This window comes from Lacerta agilis, chromosome 1 (genome assembly GCF_009819535.1).
Source record: "Lacerta agilis isolate rLacAgi1 chromosome 1, rLacAgi1.pri, whole genome shotgun sequence".
NCBI lineage: Eukaryota > Metazoa > Chordata > Lepidosauria > Squamata > Lacertidae > Lacerta > Lacerta agilis.
Window position 1 is genome coordinate 131,712,457 of NC_046312.1, and position 24,577 is coordinate 131,737,033.

General features: G+C 40.6%; 2 protein-coding genes across 3 annotated transcripts; both read right to left on the reverse strand.

Moving 5' to 3' along the window:
* Positions 1-372: 372 nt before the first annotated feature.
* LOC117059838 (pericentrin-like) lies at positions 373-13,738 on the reverse strand. The gene is made up of 7 exons (XM_033171704.1): positions 13,620-13,738; positions 12,350-12,610; positions 9,247-9,331; positions 5,840-6,056; positions 4,190-4,410; positions 2,018-2,484; positions 373-979 (listed from the first exon to the last, which is right to left on the reverse strand). The coding sequence occupies exons 4-7, from the start codon at positions 5,943-5,945 to the stop codon at positions 388-390; spliced, it is 1,386 nt and encodes a 461-aa protein (XP_033027595.1). The 5' UTR covers positions 5,946-6,056; positions 9,247-9,331; positions 12,350-12,610; positions 13,620-13,738; the 3' UTR covers positions 373-387.
* A 1,974-nt stretch (positions 13,739-15,712) lies between these two features.
* Positions 15,713-23,765, reverse strand: LOC117059846 (pericentrin-like). 2 transcript variants are annotated; one of them, XM_033171716.1, is made up of 5 exons: positions 23,666-23,765; positions 20,648-20,903; positions 20,073-20,140; positions 19,320-19,494; positions 15,713-15,925 (listed from the first exon to the last, which is right to left on the reverse strand). In XM_033171716.1, the coding sequence occupies exons 1-5, from the start codon at positions 23,702-23,704 to the stop codon at positions 15,753-15,755; spliced, it is 711 nt and encodes a 236-aa protein (XP_033027607.1). In that variant the 5' UTR covers positions 23,705-23,765; the 3' UTR covers positions 15,713-15,752. The 2 variants fall into 2 exon arrangements, with proteins under 2 accessions (XP_033027607.1, XP_033027615.1); XM_033171724.1 differs by having other exon boundaries at positions 15,714-15,925; positions 20,073-20,131.
* Between the last annotated feature and the right edge of the window lie 812 nt (positions 23,766-24,577).

The following is a 24,577-nucleotide window of genomic DNA, read 5'->3' on the forward strand; positions in this document are numbered from 1 at the left end:
TCACTAAAGGAACAAGGCAGGGATGCCCATTATCACCAACATGCTCCCTCCTCACTTGCTGGCTCCCTCCTCCCCTTCCACAGTAAATCTACTTTGCTGTGGTGTCCAGAATGGATAAACTATATTTGCTGCCTACAACAGTTTACATTCAAGCGCCAGAAATTCATCTGAAAGTATGCTTCTGTTGTAGTGCAGAGAAACTGTGGATAGGATTAACCATAGTTTGATAGATTCAGAAAACACAGTAAACTACTATATAGCTATTACAAATCAAGAAGTAGGGGGGAATCCATATGTGCAAGGAAAAAGGACACCGGAAGTCTGTAGCACCTGTGACATCTGGTTCAACCTGCATCACTAAAACCCAGAACTGAAACCCAAGAGTAGTTAATGGTTAGCCTCACTCACGTTATGTGCTTCTTCTAGTTCTCCTGCCATTGTTTTAAGTTTTCCCATCTGAACTGTAGTCAACTCTATTTTCAGATTGTCTTGGCAAATCTGCAGCTCTTCAACATGTTGAAGTTTCATCTCATCTACTTGAGCCAAAAACATTTGATTTTCCTTATCTTTCTGAAGCAACTGGTCTCTGAAATCTACCCACAAATCTTCAAGAGCTTGCCTGTGCTCATCTTGCAGGAGCTGAATTTCAGATATATATGTAGACTCTAGAGAATCCAAATTTGATAAATGCTTAGTCTCCAGTTCCGTAATTTGTGCTTGATGATTATTCTGCATGTCTGCTATCTGAGTTTCTAGTGCCTGCTGCTTTCTCTCAAATACAGACTTGAGAGTTTCAATGTCAGCTTGGTGCTTTGTCTGTAGAATGGATGTCAGGGACGAAATATGCTCCTTATGCTTATGCTGCAATTCTGCCCTTTGGAGATTGAGCTCCTCAAAGTGTTTTTCCCTCAGCTCCTGAAAGAGAATCTCATGTTCCCTTGTGATTTTTTTAGTAATAGCTTCATGCTCTTCCACCAATCTAGATTTTACAAGGAAGTAAAAAAAAAACATTACAACAACAACAACAACAACAACAATAATTATTATTTATACACCACCCATCTGGCTGGGTTTCCCCAGCCACTCTGGGTGGCTCCCAACCAAATATTAAAAACATGACACAGCATTAAACATTAAAAACTTCCCTAAACAGGGCTGCCTACAGATGTCTTCTAAGTCGGGATAGTTGTTTATTCTCTTGATATTTGATGGGAGGGTGTTCCACAGGGCGGGCGCCACTACCAAAAAGGACCTCTGCCTGGTTCCCTGTAACCTCACTTCTCACAGTGAGGGAACTGCCAGAAGGCCCTCAGCACTGGACCTTAGTGTCTGGGCTTTACCAAAAGAAAACGGGAAGTGTCTTGGCTTAAAAACACACATTTCCATATGAGAAGGTATCTGTCAGACATTAGGAGCAAGTATTAATAAGGCAAGTCTGCTGAAACACACATCTCTAAAGAATAAAATAACACCAGCTTTCTCCTAAGGAAGACTGTATTATGAATCCTAAGTGATTTCCCTTCTCAACTCAACACCCACAGGACCATTCCCTGCCCTGCCCCCCCAACTGGTTTCTGAAACAGGAAACCTGGTTCACCTCCATACAAACCCTTTCAATTTGGGTCTTCTGCCCACTTCTTTTCAAAAGAAGGCTCTGAGCATCCATGAGACAGGGAAATTACATTTTAATTGTAATTCATAAACAAAGAAATGTTTGCCTGTCCTTCCCAGTCTTTTATTACACCTTGATTATGTACGGACTTACATAGCCCTGTACAACTTGGGGCTGGGATACTTCAAAGAATACCTTCTCCTGTATAGACATACCCACTTTTAGTGGAATTTGATGTCAGTATTGATGTTTTCAGTTAGCTGTTTGAAATTTACCTGACATTTTTAATAACTATATTGTGCATTTGAAACTTTTAATAACCTACTCTGAAATTGTTCTGTAATGAAGAGCTGGTAAGAAATGTTTTAAATCATAATCACAATGATAATATAGTAAATTACAAACCTGCTCTGTGCATCTTTAAGTTTAGCTTTCCATTCTTCTTGTAACACTTCTTGGGCTTTTCCTAACTCTTCAGCCATGAGGGTCTTGGTGGAAGTTAGTTCACTGTCATATTGAGCCAAAGTCTTCTGTGCATTTACTAAACTGTCCTCCAGCTGCCGGACGCTATTCTGCTGCTCCTTTAAGGATTTCTCCAGTTCTACAATTCTAGCAGCCTGCTGCTGCTGAAGCCAAATCATTTCAGCTTCACGAAATTCGGACTGCTTTTGCAAGGCTTGCTTCTCATATTCTGCCTTGCTTTCAAGCTCTTTACGCAACAATGATAGTTTCTCTTCAGCCTTTCTTCTCAATTCCTCCTGTTCTCGTTTCCATTCTTCAGCTTTTGTTTTATGAGTCTGTTCCATTTCCTGCAACTCCTCTCTAGCTTTGCGTAATTCATTTGCATGATCTTCAATGAGTTTGCATTTAATCTGTGAATAAAAAAAAATCAATTGAAGTTTCAATCATATAAACTCTGAGTATCAAATTGCTTGAATTTATATTATGAACTACCAATCTGCTGCATTTTTAGTAACTTTATTCAAAATATCTTATTTTATATAATATTAAGAAATGAACATGCACTATAATCTAAACATTTGCTCAGAACAATCCCACTGTTTTCTATGGGGCTTACCCTCACATAAATGTGCACAGGATTGTAGCCCAAGATACATTTTAACTTTATACATTTTAGCCTTTCAGCAATTTTCTAGTGCACATGGATTGCTGAAAGCTAATACAGGGGAAAGCAAATATAGAAAGTACCAGTAAATTAGACACTAATCCAATATCCAACTAACTGGGAGTATGTCCCATTTATGTCAACAGGACTTACTTCTGAGTAGACATGTATGGGACTGCACTGAATGCAGCATAACGTGATCCATAAAGTCTCTTTTTAAATTAAACCAATGCAGACAAAATTCTAAAGGGGATAGAATTTTCAAATGTTCCCAGAAATGAGAACTGCCCATATGGATTGTATGGAGAAATCCCAGATTTCAAGGTACAATCCTGCTCAAAAAGCCCAATGAGTGTACAGAATGCAGCTGAAGGTTTGGGGAGGTGTGAAATGGCTGAAACCTTGAATAGAAGCAGCATTTTGTTGCATCCCCCACTTGGATATATCTTTTCGCAAGACACCTGTCTTCTATGGATGAGGGTAGAATAATAGAAGCATAGAGTTGGAATGGATCTCAAGGGTCACCTAGTCCAACTCCCTGCAATGCAGGAATCTCAGCTCAAGCATCCATGACAGATGGCTATCCAACCTCTGCTTAAAAACCTCCAAGGAAGGAGAATTCATAACCTTCTAATGGAAACCGTTCCACTGTCAAACAGCTCTTACTGTCAGAAAGTGTTTCCGTATGTTTAGTTGGAATCTCCTTTCTTGTAACTTGAAGTCATTGGTTTGAGTCCTACCTTCCAGAGCAGGAGAAAACAAGCTTGCTCCATCTTCCATGTGACAGCCCTTCAGATATTTGAAGATGGCTGTCATATCTCCTCTCAGTCTCCTCTTTTCTAGGCTAAACATATCTGGCTCCTTCAACCATTCCTCATAAGGCTTGGCTTCTAGACCCTTGATCATCCTAGTTTCCAAGTCAAAGCATAGGCCTACTTCTGTCTAGCCTGCTGTTTTAGCTCTTAATTTTTCCTCTCTAGGACCATGGCTCCTTTGGCAAGTGAGTGCTACCTCAGCAGCTTTCAATACCAATGATCCATTGGAAGACATTGAGAGGAGTCAGCTGGCCCCCAGTCTGCTCATTTGTTAGGCTTTATCAATTGGAGACATTTTGCATCTGCCAATGAGGTCATCAGAAGAAGGGGATCCAACAGATTATTTCCCCTTAATTGTGAACAGCAAAACAAAACAAAACAAAACAAAACAAAACAAAACAAAACAAAACAAAACAAATCAAATCAAAACCCTGTTCCTTGATCTCAGGAACTACTGTGCCAAATTTAGTTACAATATCTTAAGAAGTGTCCAAGTGAACAATTATTTTTGAAAATATAATGTAGAACATAATTTATTTTGTCTTATTTTGAAAAATTGTTTATACACATATTATTAATTAAAATCCTTAATTATTTCGCAGAAACACAATATTTCAACATCCCTCCATATCTTACCTGCTCCAGCTCCTCCTTCCAATGCATTTCTTGACACACACTAATTTCCTTTAATTTTGTATTTTCTTTCCTCAATTCTTCTATGTCTTCTTTTTGGGTCTCAACCTGAAGAACAGGTTTAGCTTTGTACTCATTTTCTAGTGCCAAGCATCGCTCAGCCACTTCCACTTCTACTTGACGTGCAGCATCTAGAGCACTTTGTAGACCAAGTTTAGCAATTTCTGAAAATAATAAAAGTTTAAAATATTTTTTCATTAGTTTTCATAATTGCAATGGAAGAAAACCAATATTATAACAAAATACTGAACAAGACATATTTAGTGTTTCATTGCTATAATCTTAGTTTAGATTAGAATATTAACACTATTAGAAGATTATTAACACTGCTGTTACAGGGATTCCATTCCTAATTGCCGGGGTGTGTCCCCAGCACTGGAAGCTGTGCCTCTGGCCCATGGCAGTTATGCTACGGGATCACACAGGTCTCTTTTTATTATTTTTTTAATAAATGTTTATTAGATTTTACAATTTAATATTCAACACATTTACCATATAAAGAGAAAAAAATAAAGAAAATGAAACTTCCCCACCCCACTCCGTGACTTCCCTCAACTTCTCCTCTGGTTTTTTAAATATCTGCTACTTCCTGCTTAATTTTTGTCTTATTTTTCTGATCTTTTAGCTAAATGCTCTTATATTCTTATCATTTTATACCAAATTTTCTTTCAAGTTACATCTTACACCGATTTCCATATTGTTGCTTCTTAACCTTTACACTTGTTTTCTTAGTTGTGTTTACTCAAACCCTGCTAGTGAGTCCATTTCTTTACAATATTTCTGTAGATACACATGAATGGTTCCCAGTTTTTTTTAAAGTCTTCAATGTCATTGTCTCTGAGTCTTCCTGTGAGTTCCGCCATTTCTGTGTACTGTATTCTGTAAGTTTGACTTGCCGTTCTTCTTTTGTTGGTATCGTGTCATCTTTCCATTTTTGAGCTACTGGAATCCTAGCCGCCGTTGTAGAATACACGAATAACTTCTTCCGCTCTTTTGGCAATTCCTGTGCTACATTGCCTAACAAAAAAGGCTTCTGGTTTTTTTTAACAAAAGTTATTTTAAACATCTGCACAGGTCTCTATTTTGTCTCCAGCTATATGAAGCCTTTGGGAGCAGTCACTAGGAGTTTGAGGTCAAGGTGTATCAGTATGCTGATGATACCCAGCTCTATTTCTTCTGTTACATCTGATTCAGGAAGACCACGACAGGTGCCTGCATGCAGTGGTGGACTGAAGAAGGCTGGTGAAGGCTAATGAATCCTGGGGAGGGAGAGCCTTTGTGGTGAACGTTCTCAGATAGAGGAGATAGGCAAGGTGATTGCACTCCCTCTGAAGGAGCAGGTTCGTGTTCAGGGGAACTCCTTGAACCATCCTTAATCAAACTGACGCATAGGTGGCCTCTGTGGCTAGGAGTGCCTTATATTAGTTTCACAGGGTAAAATCAACTAAAGCCATTCTTAGAAAGTGATAGCCTGAGCACTGTAGTAAAGCAATGTATTTCACTGGTTTAGAACACTGAACTAGCATTTTCCATATAAATGTAATTTTGGAAATTAAAAATTGCATGTTATTCTTATGACCTGCAACTTCTTACCTCTGAGGTGCTCTTCTGACATTCTGGCACGGAGCTGTTCAAGACTTAAACAATGTTTTCTTTTCAGCTGCTCCATTTCAGAAGTGAATCTATCTGAAAGATCCATCCCTCATCTTCTTTAGGCTCTCTTCATACTGAAGTGTGAGCGAAGACCTTAATAACTCTACCTCACTTCTGTGTTTATTATCCAAATGCAACCGTAAACAGAGAGTTCTTCCTGAAGCCAACATGCAGAAGAAAAACAATGGTAAGATTTATGAAACGTATCCATTTTAAATTTTTCATGCAAAACACTTGTTTTACTAAACTATACTTCACAAGAAGAAAAGGCTAAGCAGTAATCCTGCACAAATCCAAAGTGCAGCCCTAAGGCAGTTGGATGGCACCTTGTACGCCTCCTTCCAACAACTCCTGCAGCCAAGCTGGTGGCAAATGTTTTGCTCTGCTTTCCTTTGGCCCGCATCAGTGAGGCCAAGGAGGGATTTGTCGTCTAGACAGCCTAGAACCTCCATACACCTGCCCAGGCTTGTGCCCCAAGGAGGTTACTTCAGTGCTGCTAACGCAGCAGTTTGACTTCACGCCAGAGGTGCCCTCAATTGTCTCTTGAGACAGACAGATGCCAACAACTAAAATTAGCACAAGCAGTTTACATGGAGCAAATTGTTCACAGCCCTCTGGCGGTCATCAGCAATAAAATGCAACAAGTAGATCTGCCTTAGAGTTTCTAGTACAGCCACAATCAGGATGGAAAACTGAATGTTAATGTATTGATAAACAGAATTAGAATTGATCATACGCAATAAGTAGCACTGGTCTTCATGTGCATTGATATCCACAAATGGGTTGCAGCCTTACCCAAGGTGGACTGCAACAGCAACACTACTATGCTATGGAGACTGGTCCATTAGGATGAATGGAACACCTCACCTTACCTCATGGGAGGGCCAGCCCTAGCTATATAGACCTCCAAGCCAGACAGAAGACTTGATGATGCCTTCCTAGAGCAGATAGCCAAACATTCCAAAGTAGTCATGGGAGACTTCAACTACCCCAATATCTATTGGAACAAGAACTCTGGCAACAATATAAGGTCCAACAAATTCCTCAGTTGCCTCATAGACAATTTCATTTTCCTGAAGGTGAAGGAAGCTACAAGGGGATCATCTATCTTGTACCTGATTCTCAACAACAGGGAGGAACTGTTAAGACACCTACTTTGCCCCTGTCTTCACCCAAAAGGAAAGCAGTGCTCAACCTGGTGATAACAGAATAAATAATGCAAGGAGAGAGCTGCAGCCCAAGATAGGAAAAAAGGTGGTAAGGGAACACCTAGCTACTTTAAATGAACTCAAATCTGCAGGGCCTGATGAGTTGCACCCAAGAGCCTCTAATCTTTGAGAATTCTTGGCGAACAGGTGAAGTCCCTGCAGACTGGAGGCAGGCAAATGTTATCCGCATCTTCAAAAGGTGTGGGGGAGGGGGAAGACCCAGGTAACTACTGACCAGTGAGCTTGACATCAATACCAGGAATGGTCCTGGAACAGATAATGCAACAGTTGGTCTGTGGGCACTTAGAAAAGGATGTGGTGATTACTAAGACCCAGCCTGGGTTTCCCAAAATCCCAGCCATGTCAGACAAATCTCATTTCTTTTTTTGATGGAGTTAAAAACTTGGTGGATTGAGGCAATGCTGTGGATATAGTGTATTTTTATTTCAGTGAAGCTTCTGGTGAAGTCCCCTATGATATTCTTGAGACGAAGCTGGTAAAATGTGGGTTGATTGAGGTAACTGTTAGGATTTGTAGCTGGATGAATTATCAAACCCATAGAGTGCTCATTAATGGTTCTTCATCATCCTGGACAAAAGTGAGGTGCCACAGGGTTCTGTCCTAGGCACATTGTTGTTCAATGTTTTTATAAATGACTTGGATGAAGGAATTGAGGGGATGCTCATCAAATCTGCAGATGACACCAAACTGGTAGGAGCAGCTAATGCTGCAGAAGACAGAAGTGGGATTCCAAATGACCTTAACAGATTGAAGAACTGAGCCCAAACCAACAAGATAAATTTCAATAGGGACAAATGTAAGGTTCTGCACTTAGACAGGAAGAGCCAGCTGCACGAATATAAGATGGGGACACCTGCCTTACTAGCAGTATGTGTGAAAAGGATCTAGGGGTCTTAGTAGACAAGCTTAACGTGAGTCAACAGTGTGATGCAGCAATCTCAAATGTAATCTCAAAGCCTCTGTCTATACAGTGGTGCCACGCAAGATGAAATTAATTCGTTCCGTGAGTCGTTTCGTATTGCGAAAAATTCGTCTTGCGAAGCACGGTTTCCCATAGGAATGCATTGAAATTTAATTCCCATAGGAATGCATTGAAAATTTCATCTTGCGAAGCACGCCCATAGAAAAATTCGTCTTGCGAGTCACCTAAAAAATCGCAAAACCCTTTCGTCTAGCGAGTTTTTCGTTGTGCGAGGCATTCGTCTTGCGAGGTACCACTGTAATCTTAAAAGGTTTCACCCTCTGGCCTGAAGACACATTTCTGCATTCCACAGCCTCGACTGGTGAGGTAGAGAGGGAGGGGGGAAGCAGTAGTTTCTCTAAGCACATGGGAAGGCACTTATGAGGATTCTGGCTTGGTTCTACAACTGGTTCAGTTGTCCCCTTCCTGGCAGCAGCAGGATCAGTTGTCCTTCAACACCAGCATCAGGACTGGAGGCGGAACCCAATCTGGAACCTTAGCTCACTGTAGCAACTGCTGAACTTAGGGGTCGTGACACTTACTCTAGACCAGCGCTTTCCAAACTGTGTGTTGCAACACGTTATTATATCAGCTGCAGGGTGTAGGTGTGCCGTGCAAATGATTCCCACGCTCCTCCCAGGGCTGGAAAGGGGTTAGTTTAACCTTTGATTTGCTAGTAAAATTAAATTACTGTGTCACAAAAAGATGCATGACTAAAAAGTGATTAAACCAACATGAAAGTTTGGAAAGCTGTGCTCTAGACCAGTGTTTTTCAACCTTTTTTGGGCAAAGGCACACTTGTTTCATGAAAAAAATCACGAGGCACACCACCATTAGAAAATGTTAAAAAATGTTAAAAAATTTAACTCTGTGCCTATATTGACTATATAAAGTAATTTTTCAATTTTTCCCACGGCACACCAGGCAACAACTCGCGGCACACTAGTGTGCCGCGGAACAGTGGTTGAAAAACACTGCTCTAGACCACTACAGCAGGATGGCTCAGTGTACATCCCAAGGGCTGCATGCTGCCCTTAAGGCCTTTTTTGGTGGCCCTCAGCAACAATCCCCAGAACAGCACATGGAGTTGGAGGTGGGGGAGGATCATTTTGTCTGGCAAGCCAAATATGCCTTATTATTACTAGCTCATAAATTACCTTGTGGCGTTCCAGTTGCTGAGTTAACTGCTCAAATAGATGTCTCTCCTTTTCGGTCTTCTCTTCTAAAAATATGGCAGATGAACTGTATGGGGGGGAAATTTCAAAAGAGTAAGTAACATGGCCTTAATAACTTTAATAAAGTAATGTTTTATTAAAGCATTACTTTATTACAGCATTATATATATATGCTTTACTATATTATAATTTAATAAAGTAATAAAGTAGTTTTCATTATATTTAACAATGGGTATGTTTAGCATGAATAAGAGATTCATAGATTATTAGGCAATATGATAGCCTTCTTCAAATGACTATCATATAAGATGCTGGAGCACATTTGTTTTGAATTGCTCCAGAGTAGGACCCAAAATAAGGGGTTCACATTACAAGAAAGATTATTTCACTGAAATATTTGGAAGACCCTAACGGTATAAACTGTGGTGGAACAGAATGCCTCAGAAAGCGATGAACTCTCCCACATTAGTTGTTTTAAAGGAGAGGCTGGGTTGAGGAATACTACAGCAGTGGATTTCCTGCAGCAGCAGACAGTCAGTCTAGATCACCCAACTCCATCGTTCTATGTACTGAACTGTAAATTTGGGGGTGATTTAAAGTCACACAGAAGCAAACATGGTAATGTAATCATGTAAGAAAATGTTAGCATGAAATGGTATTCATTTCTACGACCACGGATTCATTTTTTTCAGTTACCACAATCATGAGATTAAGATTAATGTATCCATACGCAAGCCAGTTCACACTTTACTTAACTCTATCACACTAGTTATAAACCTCAGGGTTCCCCACCACCACATCATTAACAGTTGTGGTGTGCATCTCTCTCTCCCTCTCTCTCTCTCTCTCAGATCTTTTCTAATTGGTTGCAATTAGGATCTGGAGCTCACACAGGTGAAAGCCATCTTAGCAGAGATTTTGCTACAGGAGAAGCATTTTCCATTGTTCAGCAGGCAGTCCTGCCGTAATGCTATAGCCTGGATAATGCAGCTCAGGCCTTCCCAAATGTTCCCCAGACAGGGAAGGCCAGGCACAGATAGGTCCCACAGTGAAGGCTCCAGCCTTCACAGAGGTACTGAATGATGCATGGCTAATCCACAGAAATTCACAGCACCATGTTGCTTTGCATTGCCCATGAAAACAGTAAAATCACTGTTTTAGCTGCTTTCTGTGTTCTCTCTAGCTACAGCTGCTTTGGTGTGGGAAGAAACAGCTGTTTGGGACTCTGCAGTCATTCAGGATTTTACCTTAAATAAATCTTAAATTCCAATTAAATATACAAATCCCACAAAAACTATTATCAGCTTTTATCAACAGGCTCTCTCTTTAGTTTCTAAGCATTTAGTAAAGGTAAAGGGACCCCTGACCATTAGGTCCAGTTGCGAACGACTCTGGGGTTGCGGCGCTCAGCTCACTTTATTGGCCAAGGGAACCAGCGTACAGCTTCCGGGTCATGTGGGCAGCATGACTAAGCTGCTTATGGCGAACCAGAGCAGCGCACAGAATGCCGTTTACCTTTCCGTTGGAGCAGTACCTATTTATTTACTTGCACTTTCACATGCTTTCAAACTGCTAGGTTGGCAGGAGCAGGAGCAGGGACTGAGCAACGGGAGCTCACCCTGTCGTGGGGATTCAAACCGCCGACCTTCTGATCGGCAAGCCCTAGGCTCTGTGGTTTAACCCACAGCGCCTCCCGTGTTAAATGTACCGGTAAGCATTTAGGGCACCTAAATTTCCACTGGAAATACAACATGAGGTAGTGAATTTTCCTTAAACCACACCCACCCGCCTATCAACTGAACTCCCTGATGGCATCAGCTGACAGGCTGGAGGACAGGGTGTAATCTTACACTGGCTGTATGCTGCCATGTTCCCAGTAAGAAACACCTACTACATCAGTGTTTTTCAACCACTGTTCTGCGGCACACTAGTGTGCCGCGAGATGTTGCCTGTGTGCCGTGGGAAAAATTGAAAAATTACTTTATATATAGGCCACAGAGTTAAATTTTTTAACATTTTCTAATGGTGGTGTGCCTCATGATTTTTTTTTTATGAAACAAGTGTGCCTTTGCCCAAAAAAGGTTGAAAAACACTGTACTACATGTTTCCTAAGCCACCCTCAACTTGAAGCAGCTGCAGACAGATCATAAGCATTCACTAGAATCAATACAAACAAAAACAGTAAATGAAAGACACTGTCAGTTTGCCTCTTGAAAAAAACAATCTAAATCAGGATTAGCAAAGGATTCCCATTCTACAAGTGGTGTGAACTAACCAATATTTTACAAGTGGCTCACAGAATGCAAGACTGAGCTTGTGAAAACCAACTTAGGTAACTAATGTCTGCCTGGTAATAAATATTAGCATTGGTAACAAATAATAGCCTTTCCAGAGACAAAACATGATGGCAGGCAATTGCACAACACTTCCTTGAAAGGCTGGTCAGTGGCAAAGTTGTGAAAGGCATAAAAGGGTCTAATTTTCTTGACTCTTCAAAACAACATGAACTCTTTAAAAAAAAATGGATACATGACAATCAAGCTAACCCAATCCTAACTGTGACAAACAGAAATCTATTGCATTCTACAGCTGCCAGATGCTCCTGAGTATCAAAGTGTGGTAATAACAAAGGTTCTCCCCTAGCCAGGAGCACAAGTCAAGCCGAGGGCTTCAGTAAAGTTCTCCAACATGACTAGCTGTCCTGACTGCCAGAGGAAACTACAATTACAAATAAAGTGGTACCTTGGTTAAGAACACTTAGTTTATGAACAAGTTGATTAACAATGCTGCAAACCCGGAAGTAGGCATTTTGGTTGTGAACTCTGCCTTGGAAGCAGAACATGTTCTGCTTCCTGTTGAGTGTGCTCCATTTGTAAACTGAGTCCCCCCGCTGCTATGGGAAAGCACGCCTTGGTTTAAGAATGCTTTGGTTTAAGAACGGACTTCTGGAACACATTAAGTTTGTAAACCAAGGTATCACTGTAGTTTTCATTACACATCCCCCCTTATTGTCAATATAATACTTAGTAATCAGATCTTTAAAAATCTGATGCTACAGATCAAGTTACTAAATTATTAGCATCACCCAAATTCCACATGTAGATCTTGGCTGTTCTCCACCTCTAATAGGGAATAATCTTTCATTTCCCGCAGCCTCTGATGCAGCATGGTTAATTCTCTCTGTAGTTTTCTTCCACAGACTTTAATTTCTGTTCAAAATAAAGTCTAATTGTTCAGTTCATTTTCATGTTCACTTTTCTTTTTATCCATTTAAGTTGAAACTCTTTCTTCAGGTATTCCATTTCTTCCATGTGTGAATTGCGAGCAAGCAGCTGTTCTTTCAACTCTGGTGGAAGACCAAGATAATACTCTCTTATTTTAATAAAATATATTAAAATAAAACAAGCTTCTGAAGAAGTACATCACACACAGGACAACGCTATTAAGAACACTAGGCTTAACATTTGACCTTAAGTGCCTTGGATGCTAGAAGAACTTTATTAACTTGAATAGAACTTATTACAAGTTCTGAGGTTGCTTGTGTAATGGGAATTGATCTCCTTCCCCTTGCCGTCCTCAGTCTGATCATGTACGTTTTGGGGGACCCTCCAGAGCACATCAGGGGTGCAGGGGAAGGATAGGAAAGCTTATTCTGTGTGAAAAATTGGACATCTAACAACAACACCTATATTTACATTTTTCAAGATTTGCATAAAAACCCAAAAGGCTTGGGGTCTATTAATATTGGCCTGGTTAAATGCATATAAATGAAGAAAGTAAATATATAATACTGCCAAGTCTGAAGATTAGTATTACAAATCTTAAAGCTCATTTATGAATGTTAACTACTCAATATATCATTATGTTATATTCTTTAAACAGCATACCTGAAGTGGAAAAAGGAGGAAATAATAATTCAAGAGCTACTATATAAATACAAATCACTGAGTTAATGTTTCAAATTAATTGTTAAGATTCATAATGAATGGCATCAGGATTATTTGTGCCATAAATTTAGCCTGTATGTTATATTTTGTGTATACTTGAAATAATAAAAATATTTTTAGAAACTAATATTATTTTTGAACAGGATAAATGTAAATTATGTCAATCCTCAAATATGAGAAAGTAACCTAAATCCTGAAATTAAAACTGAGTTTCACAAACATGCGTTAACAGTTCCACAGCTAATTAGTCATTAAGAAGTTGTAAAATATGTTCCTTTATATGTCATTACTTAATAGCGTAAAATAAAATGCTTCACTGAATGGTAGAGAATCAGACCCTAGAATTTAAAAATGAACAGAAAGCAAGTTACAGGTTACAATGCTCCTATGTCAAATCCTCAAACATACCACTTAATTCTTGGCGACTTGCCCGAGCACTATCCAGTTGAGACCAAAGTTGCTTGATTTCTTCTTCTGACTCTGCCTTTAGTTTTTCTTGCATAAACCGTTAGCTTTCTATCTACAAGAGGTACAATAAGTTAGTACACCTATGAATTTTAATTTTTTTATAAGTTTTCAAAATCTTCTAGACCAGGAGTGATGGAATTTTTGGCCAATTTCTGGCTCCGAATTTCTTAACAGCAGCAACAATAAAACCACTTTATAAATTAGGTTGTTGAAATTAGGAAGCTAACCTTATCTCTGTGAAAGGACTCTTTGGTTTGTTTATTTCTGATACTAAAACACATTTCTAGGCTTAGAATGTGCTAAGAGGCTGCCTGTTCTTTCATTTTAACTCTACATCTTTTGCAACTGACGGGTAGATTTTAAATGGGATGGGGAACCTTTTTGGCCCCCACCTGACAGATGGACCACCCACTTGTCAGTCAGCTGATGTCATTATGACATTATCAGGCGATGTGCAGAAAGTTCCCAGTTTTCTTCAGGGCTTCAGTGTACCAACTAGTTCACTGTGAGGAACTAGTTTGTACACCTGAACCAAGCAGAATTAAACTCCTTGTGCATCAGCTGGTGCATGGGGACATCAATCTGCTTTCAACAGGGTTCAAGTGCACCAATGAGTTCTTTCTCTTTTTTGTTATTGAAACTTTTCAACACACAGTCATACCTCCTTTTGCGTTCGGGATCTGTTCCAGAGCCCCGGACTCTCGACAAAAAGGATGCTCGACAAAGCGCGATTTAGCGCTTCCGCGTGTGCAGAAAACCCAGAAGTAACCCGTTCCAGTACTTCCGGGTTTGCTGCGGACGTTCAGCGAAATGGACCCTAAACAGGGCAGACTCAAAAAGAGGTACCACTGTACAATACAATAAAAGCCAAACTAACCCAAATAAAAATAGAAAGAAAACGAGAAAACAAATGTGCATACAATAAAGAAAGAACACAAAAAGAAACAGTGGGAGGAAGAAAGGAAAATGCAATGCCCTCTATGAGAGGTGCATCTCATCCCTTGTCCCACAGCCTCCCACTCTGGGAGATCTTCCCGTCTCTGCATCTCACACATCATCCACCCATCACCTTCCTTTGTGTATCCTCATTAACTCAGAGTAGAGGACATCAAAAAACAGAACAAAACGTAAGTATAGTAAGAGTTTACAAAAAAGACAAAAGCTAGAAATCATAAAAAATAAAGAGATGAGAGAAATAAGGACTTCACAGCATTCTTACAGGCCCATATAAGAACAGCGTAAACAGTTGGGTCTGATGAACATTTACTGTTCCCAACCCTAATCCTGCGGAAAGCCATCTAATTAGATTTTAATTTGATCCTGACTTGTTTTAGGAGGTAATTTAACTATTGTTTGATTTTATACCATTGTTATATATTTGATGTTAGCCACCCTGAGCCCAGTCTCGGCCGGGGAGGGCGGGATATAAATAAAAGATGCTTCTTCTTCTTCTTCTTCTTCTTCTTCTTCTTCTTCTTCTTCTTCTTCCCCAATTCCATATTTTCCAGTCCCATTTCCTCTTGGCCATACTTTCCCATCTTAATTTAAAGAAAAAGTCCTTCCATTTCTATTACAGTCATACCTCTGGTTACGTTCGCTGTGGGTTGCGTTTTTTCATGTTTTCAGTGTTTACTTCTGGGTTTCGCCGCGCACGCGCAGAAGCATTTTGCATGGTCTGCGCATGCACAGAAGCATTCTGCACAGTTCACGCATGCGTGATATCGTTGCTCGGGTTGTGGACTTTTTGGGGTGCAAATGGCACCCCGGAACGGATCGTGTCTGCAACCTGATGTACCACTGTATTTCCATTCTTTTCCCAAAGATCGCCAGCAGCTTGATGGTGTTTTCTTCTGTGTTCAACTTGCACAGAAGATCCTTTCTCTCTTACGTCTATCACTGCCATCTCCAGATGTTTCTTATTATCTCTGTCCATAATTCCACCCCTCTCTTCCAGCATCCCAACACCCTCCTTTGCCTGTTTCAGTCCTCCAGTCACCTGTGGAGATCCTCTCCATTTCATCATCTGCTGTTTCCCACTCTGCCTTTTCACTCTCATATTCAGGCAGATCTTGATCAACATAAAGAGCCTTGCAAAGAATCAATATAAATATGCTTATTTACCTCCTGCTGTAATTCTCCTTCTTGTTTCTTGCTTTGCTCTTTCATATCTTCCAACTTCTGTTCATGTTCAGCCTGCAGCTTTTTCATGGCCAGATCATACTGGTTTTTCAGGATATCATGTTCCACTACAAAATAACATTGTGTTCTGTTATAATAGCAGTAATTATTATTATTATTATTATTATTATTATTATTATTATTATTATTATTATTTATTTGTACCCCTTTATCAGCTGTCAAAATGCACACAAAGATGCACTCTACACTTGAGATACAGCCCCACTTGTGAGATGACCACTTCAAACCAGTTTCTGGCATCACAACACTCCAAACGTCTGCAGTCAGCAGTGAATTTAAATTCTACTTCATACGTACAATTCTGTTAAGTCTTCTAATAAATTTCACAGTATTTGTAGCAATATTTCTGACAAAAAAGTATTATAATGTGAAATGTGAAATCAGCAAAGCAATGCCAGATGCTGTACTTTGTCTAAAAGAGGTGATATTACAATGCAATTACAATGCAATCTTTACAAGTTTTGTTTTAATTTTAACATTTATATCCCAAATTTCTTCCGTCATGGAACCCAAGACCCTGTATATGTGGTTCATAAATGGGCACCCATCCAAGAACTGATCAAACCCAGACCTGCTTAACTTAAACAAGCCAGTAGCTTTGTGTGCCTGTTTACTCAGAAGTAAGTCTAACTATGTTCAATAGGGCTTACTCCCAGGTAAGGGTGCATAAGACTGCAGGCTTAGTCTCCCAATAACTGGGAAGCAAAAGAAGAGTAGAATTCCACTAAGGAGAGTCTACAATTACAGACTTCCTTTCTTTTGTTCTGCATTAAGGAAACTTATGGTATCCCAGGTTTACATGCCTGAGAAACAAGAGTATTAAAAGAAGATAAAGAGAAGTGTAGAAGAGAAAAGGTTTAGAATATAAAATATGTTACAGTGGTACCTCGCTAGACGAATGCCTCGCTAGACGAAAAACTCGCTAGACGAAAGGCATTCGCTAGCGAAAGGCTGTCTCACAAGACGAAAAAAATTCCTTTTTTTTTTTGTCAAACCGCTATTCCCCCGTTGGTGCTTCGCAAGACGAAAAATTCGCTATACGACAGCACTCGCAGAACGAATTAATTTCGTCTTGCGAGGCACCACTATATTTCAGAGTCATTCTGGATGGACCACAAAAATCAAAGAATGAGAAACAACGAATAAGGACACTAGAGAGGGTGATACATTGAAGTCATTTTGCTCTGAACAGAAAATCAATGCGAGTGAGAAGAATATGAGATAAAACATAAGACCTGCAAGCCACCCCAGCGAGACAAGGGCTGGAAATCCAAAGAGGAGAGAAGATGCAAGTCATCTAAGAAACAGGATAGCATCATGTCACAAAGAGGAGAAGAAGATGATACACATTGTAATTAAGACTAGCAAAATCAAAAAGACTAAAGGACAAAGAAGAACTGAAAACCTTGGTAAATGTGGATTCAGTGTAAAGTGTGATTGCAGAAGGCTAAGTTATGGGATGGAAACAGTCTTGGTCACCCTGGTAAATAATTCACAAGGGACAATAAACAGAGAACTATTTAACACCATCAACCATGGTATCCTCCTGGTAACTCTGGTCCTTCCTGGAGGGTTGGTCTCAGATGGATAAGGAGAAAGAAGCCAAAGCTTAATTTATTATTTGTAACATTTATATTCCACCTTTCCTCTAAGGAGCTTTAGGTGGTACATAGTTCTCCCTCTTTCCATTGTATCCTTAAAACCAAACAAACCATTAAGTAGATTAGGCTAAGACTCATTGGGAGGAATTCAATGTTGCACAAAGGTGACCATTCCGTCATGACAAGCACTATGGCTTCCCAGAGAGAATGATGCCCCCTCTCCTCCTGTGCGTTGTTTTGGGGCTCTTCCAACACATACCACCCTCACCCCCCCAGCCACATGAGCCAATTTCAGTGTGGGCGGTGGAAGGAAAGAGGTTAAAAGTTCCATTGTGCAAGTTCTTGTGCAGAGCTTCCACTGATGGAGCTCATTAGTTCACTCCTGAGTCCTGCCCAGTGACTGGCCCAGTGAGTTTCATGACTGAGTGGTGATTTGAATACTCGCTTCCCAGGTCAATTTCCAACACTCTAAATGCTACACCAAACTGGTTCTCCAAAGAAGATGGGAGAACCATTAACTCTGGGAAGAGGTGTTCAACTTCTGCTTCAAGGAACTGCACACCCCTGAATAATCACATTCATAGTTCGGGGGCACTAAATGATTCATTGCTGACTGGGGAAGCTGAGGTGGCAAAGAGTGCTTTTTACCAGCTTAGACAGGTACACCAACTGTAATCCTACCCAGTAAATCAGTAATACATTCACCTGTCACAGACTGGTCTACTAAATGCACTTTACAAAGAGCTGCCTTTGAAGATGGTCCAGAATCTTCAAATGGTACAGAATATGGTCACCTCATTACTGTATTGGTGAAAGCCAGGCAGTCACAATATGCTTCCCTGATTTTTGCATAATTTGTACTGTTTACCACTGCACTTCTGAATCTAATTCAGGGTGCTTGTTATTACCATTAAAACCCTGACTAGCTTGGAACCAGATTATTTAAAGGACCACTTGTACACAGGGCTTTTTTTAGCTGAAACTCAATGGAACTCAGTTCCAGCATCTCTCAGGTGGGCACCATTGCCATGGTAAGAGAACAAGGTAAGTTCCAGCACCTCATTTTCTAGAGAAATAGTACTGCTTGTACCTATATAGTTCTGCCTATACCTTAACAACCAGTACAAAGGGCCAAGTTCAGTGCCCACCAGTAAAGACATGTAATAGGGCCTGGCCTTCTTGTAATTACAGAATTCAATGAAATTAGGCAGGCCCCTGATCTCTTATTTTTTAAAAAGCTTTTTCTCAACAGGTTTTGATGGGGTGTTAGGATGAAAATAGTTAACTGAGATATGATTGTGTTATTTTTTATATTGGTAATTTTTAAGTTATTGTCGTTTATTGGTTCCACCTATATGTTTTAAAAGGTTTCATGAAATGGATTTGTATTTTAAAATAAAGTAAGCTGCTCTGTGGAGGGTTTCCTCAAAAAGCCAAGTACAATTTCATTAAATAAAGAAATCATGAGAGTTGGTTGACAGAAGTGATGTCAGTACTGCTAATCTATACTTTTTAAGAAGTCTAGAGGTGGGAAAATGCTAAATGAAATAAAATACAAAGGAGGATAGAGGGTAGCCATAGACTTTTGGAAGGTGAAGAAGACTTGGATATGAACCGAAGTGCACAGTGTGGCTTCGCAGACCTCTAGCAGCTGACTAATACTTCCCCTACCTGCCTCTCGTTTTTAATAGCAACATACCTCAATAATTGATGCAGCTGTCATTCTATTGGCAAGAGTGGGAAAGCACCTATTTTTCTAGAGGCAGTAGATGAAATACTGCTTCTTGCGCACAAAAGTATATTGCAGTGATAACAACTCTTCTCAGAATATAATACCTACTTTCAACCTGCTCTTTTTCAAGAGAAAGACTCTTCAACTTTCCTTTTACTTCTTCAATTTCTGCACGTAGGGTTCTTTCCATCTCATTTAATTCAATCTGATGTTTCACAGATAACTCTTCATGCAAGTTTTTTAAACTGAGGTCTGTATCTGATGAACATCCTCTTTTAAGATTCTAAAAGAAAATGATTTCTAACATTGAAAACTGCCACAGTATCCTGAAAAATCCATAGCCTTTTAAATTAAAGGAACAATCATTCTTCCAATTTAAATGCTTGTAACTTTATTTACTTGTCAGTCCCAGCTGCTACTCACTGAACCTTTGCAAAAATGAAGTGGGTTTCCTGGACAGGACCTACCCAACAGCCCATGTGTGTTCAAGCAACTCTTTTTTCAGAAGGAAACTAACATCTCTGCTGTTATCTCATGATCTCTTTAGCAGCTGCTAATTGTTTTCATACAATAGTCAGCAAGAGCACTGGATGCCACCACTAGGTTAGCCTTTACATTCACTTTTATGATCTTATTTTAAAGATGCATGCTCAATAGTTTTTTAGTGCATTTGTATTAGCATATTTGGGTATTTAGCCATGCAAGATAGCATGTACACACAATTCCTATTTTAAAAAAGGGTGTGTGTGTGTGTGTGTATCATTCTGAGGAACTGTAATGTAAATCAAAGAATTTTCATCATATAAAAATCCAGTAGCTTTAAAAAGAAAATATTTAAACAAAATAAATTATACACAATACCTCTAAGAACTGGGTTTGTGTCTTCTCCATTTCCAGAGCTATTTCCTTCTTCTGTTTATCTGAAACATCAAATTTGTTGTCACTGCATAAATATATTTGGCATGTCAGCTAACATAAAATACCAATTTCAAAATATCCAAGAAAAATTATCTACTCTTAACTTCCACACTTCATATAACCTTCCCCACATCTTCCTTTTTTCTTAATGGCTCTCAGACACACCTTTTACAACAATTCTGATTTTGCATATTTATGCTTATTAAAATGACTTTTTACATAATTTGCAAATGATTTTTTGTTTTGTAAAGTTTAAGTTTTTTCATGAAATGTGCAAAGCTTTTCTTACAGCAAATTTCTTGTGAAAAAGCATTATGTACTTCTAAATTATAGCATTAAATTTTATATAATCTCTACATTATTAAATCTCTGTACATTATTAAATCAAAGTATTATCTGCTGTGATTAAAACTGACATTCATTTTGCTCTCAAACAGCACTGAAATAAAACATCAAAATGTCTGCTCTAGTATTCTATGGATTGCAATATTTTGGCTGAAAATTACAAGGTAGATTACCCATGGCATCTAGATGTTTCACAGCCATTTCTTCCTTTTCCTTATCACTCTGTTCTTTAATACGCTCCAGCTCAAAATGGTATTGACCTTGTAGAACTGCTACTTCTTGAGCATGTTTATCGTTGAGCATCTCGCGCAACTCCACAAGGGCAGTTTCTTTCTCTTTTCTCAGATTAGTCTGCATCAGTTCCAACTGGGATGTGTGTATGTTATTTGAACTTAGCCTTAACGCTTCCAGTTTAAGATTATGAAGAGCCTGTAGTCAAGAAAGACAATAATTGAAACCCATAACCCTGCTTGCAATTACTTGCAGTCCTATGGCTCACTTTTACCAGCTGGACATCCTTTCACCAGGGATGTCACGTGGCACTGAATTATGTTGCTGTGGGAACCAGAAAAGGTGACAAGTGAGGTACTGCGATTTAATGTTAAAGCACCTTTCCCAAATCACAATGATAGCGACTTTTACTAGACAGCTAACTTTATTCAGCTTATTAATAATTATCTCTAAGGATGTGGACAGGCTTCTTTGACAAGTGAAACCGATCACATGTCTCCTGGACCCTTGCCCATTCTGGCTCATAAAAGCAAGCCAGACAAGGCTGGGCAATGGGCTCTGTAGGGTGGTGAATGCTTCCCTCTGTGAGGGAGTCTTCCTGGACCCCCTTAAAGAAGTGGTTATTAAATCTTTAGACCTGGCCATTATGTCCAGTTATCACCCAGTATTCATTCCTAGGCAAGCTTTTTGAGCAGATGGTCGTTGAAGAGCTCCAAGCACGCCCAGAAGATGCGGACCATGTGGATCTCTTCCAACTGGGATTCCAGCCCTATCATGTGACTGAGACCACCTTGGTTGCATTGGTCAATAATCTTTGGTAGGCTAGGTTCAGAGGTGTAAGCAGTTTCCTGGTTCTGCTTGATCTCTCAACCACTTTTGATACCATCAACCATGGTATCCTTTTGGACCATTTAGGGGGATTGGGAGCTGGGGGCACTGTTATGCAATGGTTCCACTTTCCCCTGAGCCATGTCCAGAAAGTGGTGTTGAGGGATGAGGATTCAGACATCTGGACACTCACTTGTGGAGTTCCTTGGGACTCCATCATTTCCCCCATCCTTTTTAACATCTATATGAAGCTGCTGGGAGAGATAATCGGGGGGTTGAGGCTGGGTGTTCACCAGTATGTGGTTGATATCCAGCTCTACCTCCAATTTAAATCAGAAACAGTAAAGGCGGTGAACATGCTATGTGAGTGTTTAGAGGCAGTTGAAGGATGGATGGTGGCTAACGGATTGAGGTTGAATCCCGGTAAGACAGAAATACTGTTTCTGGGGGACAGGACAGCCAGGTGAAGGGGATTCCCTGGTCCTGAATAGGGTAACTGTGCCCCTGAAGGACCAGGTGAACAGCCTGGGAGTCATTTTGGACTCACAGCTGTCAATGGAGGCATGGGTCAATTCTGTGTCCAGGACAGCTGTTTACTAGCTCCATCTGGTACACAGGCTGAGACCATACCAGCCTGCAGACTGTTTCACCAAAGTGGTGCATGCTCTAGTTATCTCCCGCTTGGACTACTGCAATGCACTCTACGTGGGGCTACCTTTGAAGGTGACCCGGAAACTACAACTAATCCAGAATGCAGCAGCTAGACTGGTGACTAGGAATGGCCACCAAGACCATATAACACCAGTCCTGAAAGACCTACATTGGCTCCCAATACGTTCCAAAGCACAATTCAAAGTGTTGGTGCTGACCTTTAAAGCCCTAAACAGCCTCAGCCCAGTATACCTGAAGAAATGTCTCCAGCTAATGCTATTCTGGGCTATATCAACAGAAGTATAGTGTCCTGATCAAGGGAAGTCATAGTACCACTCTATTCTATCTTGGTCAGACCATACCTGGGGTCTTGTGTCCAATTCTGGGGACCTCACTTTAAGGATATTGATAAGCTGGAATGGGTTCAGAGGCAGGTAACCAAGATGTTCAAGGGTCTAGAAACCAAGCCTTAAGAGAAAAGGTTGAGGAGTTGCATATGTTTAGCCTGGACAAGAGAATACCGAGAGGAGGTATGCTAGCCATCTTCAAATACTAAAAGATTGTCACATGGAAGATGGAGCAAGTTTGTTTTCCCCTGCTCCAGAGACTGAATCCCTTGGAAAGTGATTGACTCTGCTTCATTTGAAGGTTTTTATGCAAAGGTTAGATGGTCATCTGTCATGGATGCTTTAGTTTGAGATTCCTACATTGCAGCAGGTTGGACTTGTTGATCCTCAGATTTCCTTCCAACTCTGCATTTCTGATTCTACAGTCATACCTCGGGTTATGTCCACTTTGGGTTACATATTTTCAGGTTGCATACTCTGCAAACCTGGAAGTGTTTTTCACTGTGTGCGCTGTCTGCACGTGTGCAGAAGCGTTCTGCGCAGTCAGCACATGTGCAAAGCGTGTTATCACGGTTTCACGCATGTGTGATATTGCTACGTTGGGTTACGTACTTTTCGGGGTGCGAATGGCACCCCGGAACCAATTAAGTACATAACCCGAGGTACCACTGTACAGTCATACCTCGTGTTGCGAATGCTCCGTGTTGAGTATGTTCGGGTTGCGTACTCTGCAAACCTGGAAGTGAAACACGGAGCGCGGATGCTTCTGCGCATGTCCGTGCGGTCCATGGATGTGCAGAAGCGTTCTGTGCAGTTCACGCATGCGCAGAAGCGCGATCTCGCACAATCTCGCGAGATCTTGCATTTTCGCGCATGCGCGAAAGCGCTGCCCGGGTTGAGCACTGTTCAGGGTGCAAACGGCACCCCGGAATGAATTAAGTGTGCAACCCGAGGTACCACTGTATATGCAAATAACTGTGAACATTTGACAGATTGTTTTTTTTTTTAAATGATACTGTATTGGTTTAGAATAGTTTAAAATCTTCCCTGTGTTCACTTATTTCAAATGACCTATTTCTTATGTATTTGCAGCAGCAAAGGACCCTTGAATTATTGCTGTAGTTAATATTGTACCTCTGCTCGCTGCATCTCTTCTTTGTGTGTAACTTCCATTTTTTGTAGCAACTGTTGTTGCTCCTTTAATTTAATGTGCAACTCTTTGATTTCTTCCTCATGCTGAACAATTAGTTGACGTATTTCACAATAATGTTCTTGTTCATTAACCTAGGGAGAAGAAAATATCATTAAGGACCTTTCTTAAAGTATCATTAAAGAATGAATAAGCTATTAAACACAGCAAAAGTCACAGATTTCCAGTTTTAAAATTTAAATGGATTAAGATATTAAATGGTTCACCCACATCTAGAGTTAAAGTAAATTGTATTGAAACTCCCTCTACTCAGAGGAACTAGACTATTGCAATGCAAGTCTTGAAAGACCTACATTGGCTCCCAGTATGTTTCCAAGCACAATTCAAAGTGTTGGTGCTGACCTTCAAAGCCCTAATCAGCCTCGCCCCAGTATACCTGAAGGAGTGTCTCCACCCCCACTGTCGAGCTCTGAGGGCCTTTTCTAAACAAAGACAACCAAAATCACCCTCTTTGCTTAAAAAAATATCGGTGCAGGACAGAACTATTGCAGAGACTTAAGTGAATGCTTATTAGGAGCGCCTGGAGAGCCTTCAACAATCTGCAGTGGCGGGTTGAAGGAGAAAGGTGCGCAAGTTGGGGGCAGGAGAGAGTCTCTCCCCTTTGGACATGCTCAGCGCGGAGCTCCTGCACGGCAGACTACAACTCCCGTAAGCCAGCGCGGCCCCGGGCCGGGAATCATGGGAACTGTAGTCGCATAACAACGCCAGGCGGGAGGGCTCGTAGGGTGCCCCGCAGTAAGCGGCTTTCGGGTCGCACTTGTGGGCGCCCAGCCTCCGGCCCGCCCGCTGCTGTGAGGCGCTTGGCCTCAGCGAGAGACGGCCGCCCCGCAACGCGG